General features: G+C 35.2%; 1 protein-coding gene and 1 long non-coding RNA gene across 2 annotated transcripts in view; one reads left to right on the top strand and one right to left on the bottom strand.

The window, feature by feature from the left end:
* LOC129269343 (UPF0764 protein C16orf89 homolog) overlaps positions 1-8,266 on the top strand; it is a 29,248-nt gene extending 20,982 nt beyond the window's left edge. The window contains exons 7-9 of the mRNA XM_054906836.2: positions 2,439-2,495; positions 3,312-5,581; positions 5,752-8,266. Of these exons, the coding sequence (XP_054762811.2) occupies positions 2,439-2,495; positions 3,312-3,391 (137 nt within the window). The 3' untranslated portion in view covers positions 3,392-5,581; positions 5,752-8,266. The remainder of the gene's footprint in view (positions 1-2,438; positions 2,496-3,311; positions 5,582-5,751) is intronic.
* Positions 8,267-11,472: 3,206 nt separating this feature from the next.
* LOC135155863 (uncharacterized) lies at positions 11,473-14,084 on the bottom strand. Its single transcript, XR_010294984.1, has 3 exons — positions 13,797-14,084; positions 12,608-13,089; positions 11,473-12,279 (listed from the first exon to the last, which is right to left on the bottom strand). It is a non-coding gene; the product is annotated as an uncharacterized LOC135155863 (long non-coding RNA).
* Positions 14,085-14,636: the final 552 nt, after the last annotated feature.

Below are 14,636 nucleotides of genomic sequence, written 5' to 3'. Positions count from 1 at the left end.
TACTACTACTACTGCTACTACTGCCACCGCCACTACTACTACTACTATTACTACTACTACTACTACTACTACTACCTATATAATACTACTACTAATAATATTACTACAGTACTACTACTACTACTACTACTACTACTACTACTACTACTACTATACTACTACTACTACTACTACTACTACTACTACTACTACTACTACTACTACTACTACTACTACTACTGATACTACTGATACAAATACTACTACTATACACTGTAAAAATGAAGTGCTAATTTAGCACTTAAAGTGCTTGTATAGTGACTGCACTACGAGTGCTGATTTTCTAGTTGAAATTTGAACTAAAATATTACCACTCGTAGTGCAGTCATTATGCAAGCACTGTATGTGCTTAATTAGCACTTCATTTTTTACAGTGCATCACTACTACTGCTACTACTACTTCTTCTTCTTCTACTACTACTACTACTAATACTACTACTAATACTACCACTATTACCACTTCTACTATCATGACTATTATCATATCTCCTGGCTATTTCTACCATTTTTTATATATATCAAATATATAAACTCCTCAAAAAATGTTTGGAAATCTGAATTCGATCGATAATCCCTCCTCGGTTTTTGTGAATATTACTTTGTGATTGATACCAATGAATAGAGCATTTAATTTTCGTTAAAATGATACCCTACATGATATGATTATGGTTCACATGGAGTTGCAGTGCCTTGGAATGTGGGCTAAGGTCAAAATTCAAAAGTTGCAAAATTACACAATATTGAAAAGTCACTGTTCTTTTTTTTTGCCGTGGTGATGAGTGAATTTCTCAGCGGTTTCTTATGTTTTCATGCACCTTAACATCGACATTAACATGGGATCAAACACACCTCTGCACAAGCAAACACATAACAAACAAACAAACAAACATGGATGGGTATTTCAAACCATGTTATCTCACAGAACCATCACTTTATAAACCACAACAAAACATAAAAAATGAAGAAGCAGGGGCTTCATTTGAATGGATTTTCATCTCTATCGACACAGACAAAAGAATCATGTTCTTTACTGACCCGTCATGGCCATTTCTGCTCGTTTTGCAGCTTTTCAATTCAGACCTCATCCAACACTTCTGCATGGTATCATTTTAAAGAAAATTAAATGATCTTTTGAATGATATCAAATATGCATTGTGTATAATTGGAAGTTGGGAGAAATTAATGGCCAAACAGTCAGACCGCAGGTCCCTATGCTAATGAGCAAAAAGGCCAGATTCATCCAAATCATCTCGTGGCTGAATCATCCTCCTTGCAAAATCTCGTGATTCGTGAGATTTTCTTTCTCTAAGAATTTACCTGTTTTAACCTCAAGTTAAATGAAATATTATTGCACCATCAGATAGAGTAAAAGTTACTCTTTCATATTGGTCATTTATTTTGTATACAATATTTTGTTAAATAAGTAAATTTCTGGCCTGAAAATGTGCCTCAAAACTGAATTTTCTTCCTCTGTTTTCTTTTGCAAATTGTGCAAAACTTTTTATTTTGAGCCTCAATGATATTTATATCAACATAAAGCTGAACTTCTGTACTTTCTCACAATGCCACTCTTGATATGCAGCACTTTTTAATCGGGTCAAGATCACACTTTTCCCACCAAGGTACAAGACGAGATTTCTGAAATTTTGTACTTGCATGAAATCCAGAGTTCTGATTGGCTGGATAAGATTCACAGAACAACAGGCGCGGGGTATTTGAGGAGATTACCACATGGGAAGTGTGGCCTTCCCACGAACCCAGGCACTGGAACCGTTGGAATTTGCCAGTGTGCGGTCTCTTTGACCAATCAGAGTGCAGTATTCTTGTTTTCAAGCTGCTTTATGTACTTGGCAAATGAAAAGTGTGATCTTGACCCGATTAAACCAATTCTTATTTTGAAACCTATATCATTTCAAAGCATACATATTCAGCTTTATCATGATATAAAAATCATTTGGGCTCAAACAAAAATAAAGTGTGAAAATAGCAGCTTTTGTCAGGTAAAAATATTTATTTTGTAGCATATTTTAGATCAAAATTTTAAGCTATATTACAAAATCTTTGAATAAATCCAAACACATGACCTGAAAGAATGATTCTTCTTCTTTACAATGGTACCAAATTCATGAAATTCGATGCACAATTAGAGCAGCAATGACCGAATGAAAAGAGGTGTTTTGGTCCGCATCAAGCTCATTAAATATGCAAAACATCTCAAGTCATGAATATCACTTGGATGAAAGAAGCCACTTTCTTGGGACCTGCAGTCTGACTGCAAACTCAGATTTCAAAACTGTTTTGAGGGGTTTATATACAGTATATTTATTATCCACCACTAATTATATTGGTTCTAATAATTTATTAATCAAATGCTGTGCTATTTGTTTTCTTTTTAACAGCAACTGGGAAATCCGTTTTCCACCGACGTGTGAAACGCCGCGAATTAACGTTTGGAGGTAATCTAATTAAGTGTCTATCAATGCCATTAATAAATTATAACAGAACAAATTACTTGATGTATTACAGCTTCAATGGCAAGATTTGAGTAGAATGGTCATATTGTTTTCGGCAAACTAGAGAATACCTTGATTTTTTCAGTGTTATAAAGTTGGTATTTAGACAGAAATACTCGATATTTTTATACGTGATAATGATAATGGTAATGAATTTAAACTAATGTTAATAAACATACGAGGAATAAGTACTCATCAATATAAGCTTCTTTTACTGCGACTATGTTTCTTCTCGTTTAGGTAATGCGACTACTCTTGCTTAAACACAAATAAGAAAATGTTGATATCAATTATGATAATTGTATTGCTATGGTTCAATGTGGTGTAATATGTCTCGGTAAAATCTAATCATCAATAAGTACCTTAGAAGCCATCAAGAACAGAGAAGAAGAAAATAACGAAATATTGGGAAAATAAGGGGGCAAAAATAAGAATAAAGAAAAGTAAATATTGAATTGAATGAGTTTTGTATGTTCCCTTTTCCTCTTTTCTCTGAACTCACACGCACACGCCCTTTGCCTCTTCTCTTCCTCCCCCCCCTCCTTCTCTCCCCCACCCCTGAACCCCCTTTCTTCCTCTCTGTTTAAATCTCTCTCTCCCTCTCCCTTTCTCTCTTTCGCTTTACCATGTTATGTTTCTCTCTACTACAACCCCACCCCTTCTATCTTTCCCACCCTCCCTCTATTATTGTTTTCCTCATCTGTTTCTCGTCCATTTCCACCCGTTCTCCTCATCTCTCCTGCTCTGTCTATTCCACAGATGGATGTAGTAGTCACAGAACAGGCCTTGCAGTGGCTTACTTTAGCGTCCTCCTCCGTCATATAACAAGTGCAATATAGATGAAACCGACTATCCAGATACGAGTTACAGATCGACCAACCGGCAATAGGATTTTTTTTTTGTGTGGGGGGGGGGGGGGGGGGGCTGGATAGAGTTCATTACATTCCATGGGTAAAATATCAGCTTTGATATGTTACTTCTTTGTTAGATATGAAAGTAGGCTAGAGACCAATCAAGGACGGGGGAATCGCGCACTATCTTTATTGATTTTAATAAGACTGTTTTTTCATCATTATTGTTTTTTATCATTTTTATCACTTGAAGTAACACTGTTTTTTTCATTATCATAGTTATTATCAATATCATTATTATTATTATTTATCTTATGTTTGGTTGTGCTGACACAGTAATCAAGTATATCCGCTAGAGGTTCATGATAAAAAAGAAAACACACAATCAAACGGTTATTTTTATGTTTTTGTACACGCTTGTTTAAACTATAAGGGGCTGGACCAAGACCCTGTATTGAAATTATTAGAACATATTTTTTTTCATTACCAACTGGATAAGATTTACTATTTTTCGTTCGCAAATACCCCTCCCCCCGCACTCAGGAATGAAAAGAACTTTAGGAGGCGTGTATCATAATACCAGAAATGTTTCGTTGATAAGTTTGTTGACTTTCTTTCATATTACCATTGGTTCATTTATATATACAGTAAAAATGTGTGCTCCATATTCCCGATGAATTAGATCTATACGGTAGAATAAAACACGCTATTAGGCTCAATGATACTCTTTATTCCTCCGTTTCATGTTGTTAAGCCTTCACTTGACATGAAGCCATATAACAATAATTTTCCAACCATTTCTACATAGCAGTCCTTCTAAAAAAGTAACAAAATTGTAAAAATAATAAAAATAACGACAATGGATAGCATACACCGATCTACTTGTTTAATGAATCAATACATATTTTAATTTTTTTCTCAAATCTTATACAAATATTCAGACACATATCCGATTTAGATCTGAAAAAAAATTAACTCTGGAGTTTCGTAGTGCATGCAATATACATTTTAAGAAGACACTTTTCTTGAAAATATATTTGAAGAAGACTATTCTGGGTATCAGTGGGTAACCAGCATAGCCTACATATAAAATAGCCCACAAAATTGTTCATGTATATACATGTACATCGGCCTATATTATGTCTATAAAGATCAGTTCAATAAATCATACAGCATATAGCAATGAAAAAAATTATTCGATTAATGTCTCGTACTACGCCACTAGTAAAAAAAAATTCACATTAACAATACCAAGATATATTTCCAAGATATATTTTCTATCAGTTTTTGTTCTATGGATACGTGAGCAATTGGCTAATAAGCCTTTGTTCAGTGACAAAGTTTTCAACAATATCCGCATTCCTAACGGTTGGAGGGTTACAAAGTTGAAAATAATATCTTGCAAAAGAACATCGTTTCCGGATTCGTATTCCAAATCAATTTATATGGACAGTAAATAATGGTGATATATTAAAAGCTTGTCAATAAAACGGATGAGATTAACGGGCATCCAACACCAAGAAGCCTTTAAAAAATTACGATTTAATTTCATGTGATTTTTTTTGTCGTTTACATATTCTTGAAATCAACTCTGAAATTACACATTGCAAGTAAAAAACCAAAATGAAAGGACTATGAATACGAGTTTACATTTCCACAAATACCTATCCAATACGGTTATTATGATTACCACGGGGGTGTATTACAAATAATTTTACAATTATATTATTCTCTTCTCTTTTTCATCGGTCGAGTGAGACACTATGCGGTCTAAAGTCCAGTGGAAAATATCAATTCAGGATGGCAAATGATGAATGACCCGACGACTGATTCAGCCATTCAATACACCATGCCCAACCTAGACTTCTTTGAATGGTAGGGATATTGTGGAATATACAAGTAATGAACCTCTTCTTTTTCATTTAACTTATTGCTTTACAGTGGGTGTGTGTCCGTTTATTTACCTTTAAGGGTGGAACGTGACAGGTTTACCACAAACTTGAAATCTGGCCCCTCGTCATAATAAAAAAGTATGAGGATTTTTATTCATATTGATAGCTGGTGTATATTCAAAGGTGACTAGATATTTTGAAGCGTCGGTGTGTCTTTTGTAATTTTTCCTTAATACTGAATACCGGCTGAAAATATCTCCAAAAGTTTCAAAGCATGCTTAAAAACGTATAACTAATAAACCTTGGTCACATTTGCTCTACGGCGGCCGTACGGCGAGTCGAAAACAGCCGTTTTATTAATTTCAATGCAACCACCAATATGAAGTTGGTACAAAAAATGTTAAAACGGCTGTTTTCGACTCGCCGTACGGCCGCCATAGAGAAAATGTGATCAAGGTATAAATATTGACTACACGGCAAAATCTTGAAAACAATATTGTGTGATTGCAGACGAAATAAACCTCGGGAAAGTGTATCGGATACTCTCCTTTCAACAAACACAATGAAAAGAAAATGAACAGTAGACATGGTAGAGGATTAAACTGATTGTATAATTTGCGTTGCATAAGTGACTTCATCACGTTTATTAATTTTAAAGTGTAAGTGTAGATAGTCTATCGTAATTGCTATTAAATAGAAACCATGCATGACATGATATAATTTAATATATCTTCACTGAATGGTGATCCCATAGTTTTAACTTACAATGGTTTCACGAGTCACTGTTATTACTGCTAGGTGGAGGTAAACGACTCATTTCTACTTGGCCGGACACATATTGAATTTAATTGACCTGGAAAAAGTATTGTCCATCAAAGAATCGCTATTATACCATGAATACTGTATAATGAGGTTACGGATTTGCATATTCGTACCATACATATATTTTTCTATAGCCGATTTCTCAAGTAATTATGCATGAATATATATTTAATGCTTGTGACCCCAATGCGAAAGAGGGCGATCAATGCATTACAAATATGTTTCATGTATTTGTCATGTGATCAACGTATAAAATAAAGCACCTTCATATCCAAAGTCTATCATTCGACTATGTACACCTGAATCAGAATGGTGTACATTGCATTGTGATAAACAGAAAGACTAATCAAAATTACATTCAATTGCCGATATATTAATTTTTCTTAATCTAGCTGACGTATCGAATGAATTATATCGAAGATATCCTTTTACATTTCTATCATATTGATATTCAAAAGCATTATGTTCTTGATTTCGATTTCTTTTTTTTTATGGAAGGATGTTTAATGCCCTTCTTTTTTCTCGGTGTGTAATCCGGGCTATTGTACCTTTTCCTCTGTTGTGCAAGTCTGATCAATAAAGTCATGATTAAAGAAATGAACATGATGAATGAGATTAGCTTCATAATTAAGCATACAGTTAATGAATTCGTAAATATACGCACAGAAACAGCTACAGATGTCATTTCTACAGTGATATTACCCCGGGCGGGGACACTCAATTTTGGAAAGGGTATAGGAGCGTGCAGCCAAAAAATCTGAAACCATACCCTTATTTTGTATCATAAATTTCGAGCCGATGGAATTAAGAAACATTGTCTACCAAGTGTATTGCCATGATTGAAGGGTCGACCAATTGACAGCGTTCTGTAAAGTGTCTGCTAGTCAAGTTAAAAAATATCCTTTAAAGAATTATCTTAGACTTAGATCAAATGTATGAAACATATTTGGATATTTAAAGGTCAAGTCCACCCCAGAAAAAAAAGTTGATTTGAATTATGCTGAAAATTTCATCAAAATCGGATGTAAAAGAAAAAAGTTATGACATTTTAAAGTTTCGCTTATTTTTCACAAAACAGTGATATGCACAACTCAGTGATATGCAAATGAGACAGTCGATGATGTCCCTCACTATTTCTTTTGTTTTTTATTGCTTTAATTATACAATATTTCATTTTTTACAGATTTGACAATAAGGACCAACTTGATTGAACCATATAGTATTAAACATGATAGTATTTGCTTTTGTGACGACCCTTGCAACCATCCCATTTAATGTGTAACAAAAAATACCACTAAATTTTTTTCATTTATGTATGATATATTTGATGATTTATGTACAAAAGTATTGTTCATTATCTTGATGTCAAAATTCAGATATGTTTTTTCTTGTCCAGAATTTTGTTATGAAAAATGATGCAAAAACCAATAAATGAAATGAAAATGAAAAAAAATAGTATTAAACAATAATTCCGCATGTTCAGGGAGGAATTAACCGTTGTTTCACAGGACAACAGGGAGAAAATAAGAATATTTCATATTTCATATAACAAAATATAAAAGAAATAGTGAGTGGATAACGTCATCAGTCTCCTCACTTGCATACCGACAAGGATGTGAATATAACTGTTTTGTGAAATCAAGCGAAACTTTTAAAAGTCATAACTCTATTATTTTACATCCGATTTTGATGAAATTTTCAGTGTTATGCTTGTTGGATTTATCTCTTTTTATTCAAATCAACTTTTGGTTGGGGTGGACTTGTCCTTTAAATAGCAACATAGTTATATAAGTTTCTAAAGCAGGGTGCATAAAAGGCATGGTAGGAATGCACTTGAGAATACTGAAATCTGATAGCTCTGTAGTGATAATCATTTATCTCTTAAAGACAAACATGATAGCAGTTTGTATCTCTGCGAATGGCGAACAGGCCATTTCCATGGGGGGGGGGGGTGTCGAGGACTTCGCCAAGTACCGTATTTCGTTCTTGGACTGGATGGGGCTGTGGCTCTGTCGCCGTGGTCGTTGGGGTCATTCGCATTAGAAGTATGATTACAAGGTGAACGAATTAGCTGGATTAAATGGATTCCGGCTGGCATGTCTGGAAGGCGTCTTCTTGGAACGGTTACTAAGGTACGTCTCAAGATCGCGTCTGATCTCCGAAAGAAGCGGTGACTCCTTTGTCTCCCTTTTCTGGACATCTCTTGGCTGTTGGAAAAAAGGAAATATTGCAACTAAAGAATAATAAAAGTGAGAGAGAAAGAAAATCAGATAAGAGAGGAGTAAGAGAATCATAGTAAGAGTGAGAGCGAGAAGGAAGAAGAAATGAAGAAACGGGAAAAAAAAAGGGGGAAATGAAAAAGAAGGAGTCTACTCAGCCAAGGATGACAGTTTTTTTCGAAAATCAAACGTTTCAGTAATAGTCTGAAACGAGGTAGTGTTGAATATGACTAAAGATTATTGCTCAGTGAGTTCCATTCACGAACACCTGTGTACCGAATATAATTGCCACCTTCCTGGTAAAATGATGTAAATTTATTCGAAAGCAAAACGAAATTCAAAACGAAGATAATTATGCAAGAACCTAAAGAGAAATAGGACATACTAAAAAGGAAAAAATGCAGCTGATCTCTGGTAAGTGCTTATTCGGAATTGTTTGTTAGATAAATATATTTACATACATCTCCATAATTATAGTTTAAAATGTTGTGTAATAGTTGTATACTTAATTACTCATTGATACTGATTCGATGAATTTTCACCTACCTTGTGGTATGGAGCCCCTTGACTGAAGCCAAGGAGAAGCAAAGATACAACCAGAAGCAAATAAACCCCTTGCTTCATAATTTATTCAATGTCGCCAGGTTAAAGTCAGCAGAAAAGCTTTAATTCTCTACAAAGCCACAACCAGGAAAGCCAATCGGTCAAAATCAAACTGCTGTATTTCTCCACAAGATGCTATATATTCTCGTTGACCTTTCACGCTTAAATGGCACTTGTCAACCAAAACAAAATTCGTCACCCACAATTTGGTCTTTACGGCACAACCTTCTTTTAAGTCTGTAAACTCATGGTAAAAACTTTGATAGCTCAGAATACAAGTGCCACGTGTTTATCGAAGTGTGAAGTTGTTACAATTTTGGTTCGCTGTCTTTCTCCTCTCTAAGATTATCTTGCTATCTCCCTTGATTTAAAAAAGAAATATATTTCTTCGTTATTGAGGTCATTGACAAGCATTCAATATCATATCCGATGCAGGTTTTATGTTCACCTTTTCACAGATTGAGCGCCAGGTATTTTACAACACACAATAGGCTGTTCGTATACGTACAATAAATAACAAGAACCCAAGAACTCGCTTAATTCGCCTGTATTGTAAGCACCCCGTATCCTTCCAGGTATCCCTCAAGCTCCTTCTTTTTCTTTTATACCCTTATCTCCATCGCATTATCTGATTTTAATGATTTTCGACTGCTTCACCCTCTCCACTTGATCCCATCCTTCCCCCTCTCTCTCTCACCGTCCTTCTCCATTTCTCCTTATATCTCTCTCCCGCTCTCTCTCTATTTCTCTTCCACACACCCACATGCATTCTCTTCTTCTTTCACCTTCCCTCTTCTTCACTCTTCTTCTCCCTTTTCTCTCTGTTACCCTTCTGTTTTCATTGTAAAATATCAATTTCATAAAACCGATGGCCTTGCAAAGGAATTTGTAAGGAATGCCCGTGACAATGGCTTTATTGTAATGACGGTCATGCTCGACTCAAGTGACGTAATAGCGTGCTAATAGCAACGCGCGAAAAGGGCTAAATTTATTATTGCAGAAAAGAATGCATTTGAATACGAATATGGATAATAAATAATATGTGGCTAAGGGACACACGTCTTCTGCCTAAAACACCTTGTGAGCAGGGAGGGCGCTACATGTGGGGTAGTTGGAGTTCGCCCCTCCTGTGATTGTAAGTACTTAAAAGGGGAGAAAAGGAGGGGGAAGAAAAGGAAAGAAAAAACAATAAGGTAGAGTATCTAAAGAGATGTATAGGTCATGTATCTCTATATTTATTTTCACTATTATTCTAATAATTTTAGTAATAGGGGTAATTACATCACATTAAGCTCATCTCGTCCCTCCCTATACCAAAAAAGGCATTTCATTTCCCTTTGAGTGAAGAAAAGAGTTTTGGCAATCTAAACAAAATACATTTTGCCATTGACACCTCACCTATTTTTGTTTTATCTTTTTTTTTATGGAGGTATAATTTTCGAAGTTGCGCGTTGCAAAGTTCGGACAGTATACCTACTTCAAGTTTGAGGCAAAACGCAAGCTTATCTTATACCTATAAGTGGGGCACTTTTGTACATTTCTTCTGAACGTTATTGTGCTCTTTTGATATTATATCATCTTGTTATTCACATTGACTATTATAATGCATATAGAATGTATCTGCTAGTACAACACAAATAAAAGTAAGTTTTGGGCATTTGTTTTAAACAAGTGGACACCTAGTTACCAATAATGCGTATAGCATTTTTAATTTATTTGAATGCAAGATAAAATAGAATTGCCGATAAAATGCTTTGCTCACGGGCATAGGTGCCGCAGCCATCGAACCGTGGTCTTTTCATGTATAGCCAGGCGCCTTAATTATAGACCACTCGACCACGAAACACATTTTAGTATTCTACATCAGATTTTTATGACATCGTCAGTGTTCTGACTGTTTGTCTTTTCTCTATTAATTCAAATAAGCTTTTTGTTGGGTTCGTGTACCTGACCTTCACACCTCATACACACAGATAACACACACACACACACACTTTTTTTCCTATTCATTTCGTACAAACAGACACCCGCTCGTTATTTTCTTACACAAATCTACACGAACACACACCTTTAATCTTTACTTTTCTGAGCAAGAAAAATACTTTAGGGAATTAGAAAGGGTGGAACTCGGATTTGGAAATGGTAGGGTTGTGCGGCCCCAAATCTGAAACCATACCCTTGAAAAACTGAATTTGCTGTAAAATGAGTGTTCCAAGAACTAGATGACCCTCTGCAAGTGGGGGTGCTTCGAAACTGCAATTAAATTGTTTAACGTGAAATGGGCCCTTTGAGAACTGACGACTGAATGAGGGGCTTAGGAGAGGGGGGTGGGTTGGTCAATAAAAAAGGATAAAATGATATCCTTGGGAACTGCTGGCAAGGCGTGAAAAGGGGCCTCAAGGGCCGCACATACCCGTACTGGAATTACGTGTGAGTGTCCCCCCCCCCCCCCCGGATCCGGCAACGTACAAAAGAGCAGCTTACAAGTGACATCATGCACACAAAATATATGAATCCATGACTGTTTTCTTTTGAATTATTCTCATCTTTACTGCCTGCTTTTGAAACAAGCTTGAGTGGATCTATTCAGCCTCCATAGTCATAATAATAATATCTTTAGGTGCGGATCCCTGCGGGTAGAATACAGGGCATACACACTCCTTTTTCTTCAAATTGATTTTTTTGCCCTAACTCATTCTATTCTATAAGTGTGAATCACCCCTTTTTAAAGCGACACCCTTTGTACGATTAAAAAGTTGCTTCTCTTGATTTTTGTTAAATCAATGCGTCTGAGAAAAGTTTGAAGAAATCGACTTTAAATGCTTTAAAATTTTGTTATCACTTAGTCCAGCTTTCAAGTAAATGCTAATCTTATTCCTATTTACTAATGTTTCCATTCCACTATTTTTAATCATTTATTTTTATCGTTTTTACTGCGCCAAGAGCATCTTCTATGGATACCGGTGAGTGATTTCTATTAGCATTTAATATTATTCTAGGATTTCCAAGAATTTCGTTATAATTTATCGACAAAAAACATTCAATGCAAGATTTACTTATAATATTTAGTTGTGTTTTGTAATCTTTATAAAATGTTCAATAAGATTTCGTCTTATAAATCCTCATTTGCTTCGTTTCCAATGTAGCTTTCTTCTATATGTTTTTTTTTTCATTTCCTTTCTTTCTCATTCACCTTATTTTTTTTATAACATTGATATTAAATGCCTCTTCCATTTTGTAGGCCACTCTGGGATAACACTATTTCACCATTTGAAGACATTTCTCAGAAAATGCAAAGAATTCTTGATTAATAATAATATATAATAATATTCATAAAGCGCTTATCTCAAAAGATGTTTATTAGTGGTTAAGACAAATAGAAAAATAAAGGAACTTCAGCCAAAAATTAAGTAATACACGCTTAGTTCACAGTAGAAGGTATGCAGCGGAGGGGCTGCATATGCTACGTGAGATGGCCATTTAACACAGGGGTGTGAGAGTTCAGATTTTTATCTGATTTCAGATTTTTTTTTGTTTTGATTTTCAGCTTAATTTCAGCTTATTTTTGGCCTTCCTCTGTACAAAAAGTATGGGAGCTCTTTCTATTTTAGACTTTTTCAACACTCTTCAGCTTTTTTTTAGATCTTTTTATTTGTGACCACTCGCACCCCTGTTAACAAAAAAAGTAGGTTTTTAACATGGATATAAATTTGTCTGTTGAATGTGCTGTTTTATGCATTTAAGTAGAATGTTGCCTTCACTATGCATAAACATAGATTCATTTGAAAATATATACCAAACTCCATTTGTGGCATTCTATAATACATGTAATGTGTTAAAATTTTTGCACTATTTCGTATCTACTGGTATCAGTGCATTTAATTGCTTAAGAACATAAGGAACATTAATTTAAAACATTTTATTTACTTAAGGTTTACAGTCAAGTAGAGTCATGGCTCTAAATAAGACAAAGTAATCCTTATTATCCTTTGACCCATGTTTGAGAGATTGATCCGATTTCTTGGAGGCATTGTGAAGAAGTTGATATTTCACATCAGCTCTAACCACGTGGTGGTCTGTCCCAGACGTCTTCAGCGTCTCGTTTCATCTTCCGGATGGAAGGATATAGCTTCCCTTCGGCGGCAAAGGCCTATTGAAAAGGAAGAAAAGTTGCAATATTTTTATTATTATAGAGATAAATAAATTGACACTTTTATTCGTCGCACCTAAACAACACTACTGGCGTTCTACTCATACTCTTATTCGCGGAGGTGGTTTACGGTACACCACTGTGGTAAGTTGTATAAGGACTAAGATAAGTGAATGGAGGTACATGTAGAAGCAAGATTGGCAGGCGAGTAAGCAAAAGATTTGAATGTAGATTATTCTTTTCTAAAAATGAGGGTAGTCCTCAAAAGGATTGTAAACCAGAAAATTGAGAGGCTTTAGTAGTTGGAGAGGTAAGAAGGCTGGCTTGAGTCGGCAAGAAGACTCGATCGATGTTTTGGGCAGGTTGACTGTTCGCCTCCAGGATTTCGGAAAATAATACTACCGTCAACTATCTCTAAATCTCCACTTCACTTCTATCTCTAACCACTTTCCTTAGTCCTTCTAGCACTTCCGCGATTGTATATATAACAATACAAACCTTTAAACAATCAACTCTTATTCTTGTCATCACTATTTTACTGGTATAAACTTGTGCACGTTTTGATATTTCTATGGCAATATGCCGTTGTTGTTGTTAGTATTATTAGAAGTAGTTTCATCTCACATCACAATAATTATTACAATCACTATTATTATCATTATCGTTATTATTAAACGACAAGAGAGATTTAAAACCTTTATGTTTACCTTGTTTAATTCATGCAATTTCCTGCCACCTCGCCCTTGACCGTAACTACTGCTGAAGAGAAGCAGCGTGAAAAGTAAACATATTTTCACTGTTTGTCACATTTTATAGTATTAACACTTCTAAACAATAAATTATTATTCTAATATATTTCGATAAAGTTTTTTGCAAATTGAACTTCTAGTTGTACAAAAAGCTGGGATCGATGAGTGTATTTCGGAACTGACCAACGTGTTGAAATGGTACAACGTGCAACTGGATAATTGTTTCTTTTCCGACAAGAAAGAACTGGTACCAACTGGTCAACGTTGTCAGACCTTGCCACATGACCGAATATTATTGTAGAAAGAAATTCCATTATGTCACAGGTCGTTCGAGTTTGTTCTGATAACTCATCCATATCAGCATCATGGACCAATATCGTGAACTTTGAATGTGTTCCGGCATCGCAGATGGTAGTGTGATTGAAATGTGGGTAGCATCTCAGTCTAGTTTCCAATATCAGGCTTGATCTTGATAGTTTGTAGCCATCCCCGCTATATATGAACACAACCTTGGTAGAACCTTGAGAGAACCTGAGATGTATTGACAATATTTTTCAACAATCAAAATAGAAGTGAAGGGAGAAGAAGATGATGAAGAAGAGAAAGAAGAAGAACAACAACAACAATTACAAATTCGGAGGGAAAACTGATGAGAATAGCTGAAGAAAGGATTTGAGAAGACTGAAAAGGGGAATTGGTAGGCAGAAAGGGGGAGGAAATAACAAAAGAGAAGGAGAAAGAATGGAAAGAGATACATTAAACATTTATTAAAGGAAGAGTGAAAAAAGCTAGAGAACG

Source organism: Lytechinus pictus, chromosome 10 (assembly GCF_037042905.1).
Source record: "Lytechinus pictus isolate F3 Inbred chromosome 10, Lp3.0, whole genome shotgun sequence".
NCBI lineage: Eukaryota > Metazoa > Echinodermata > Echinoidea > Temnopleuroida > Toxopneustidae > Lytechinus > Lytechinus pictus.
The sequence above is the reverse complement of the archived record's forward strand: the minus strand, read 5'-3'. Positions and strand labels throughout refer to the sequence as shown.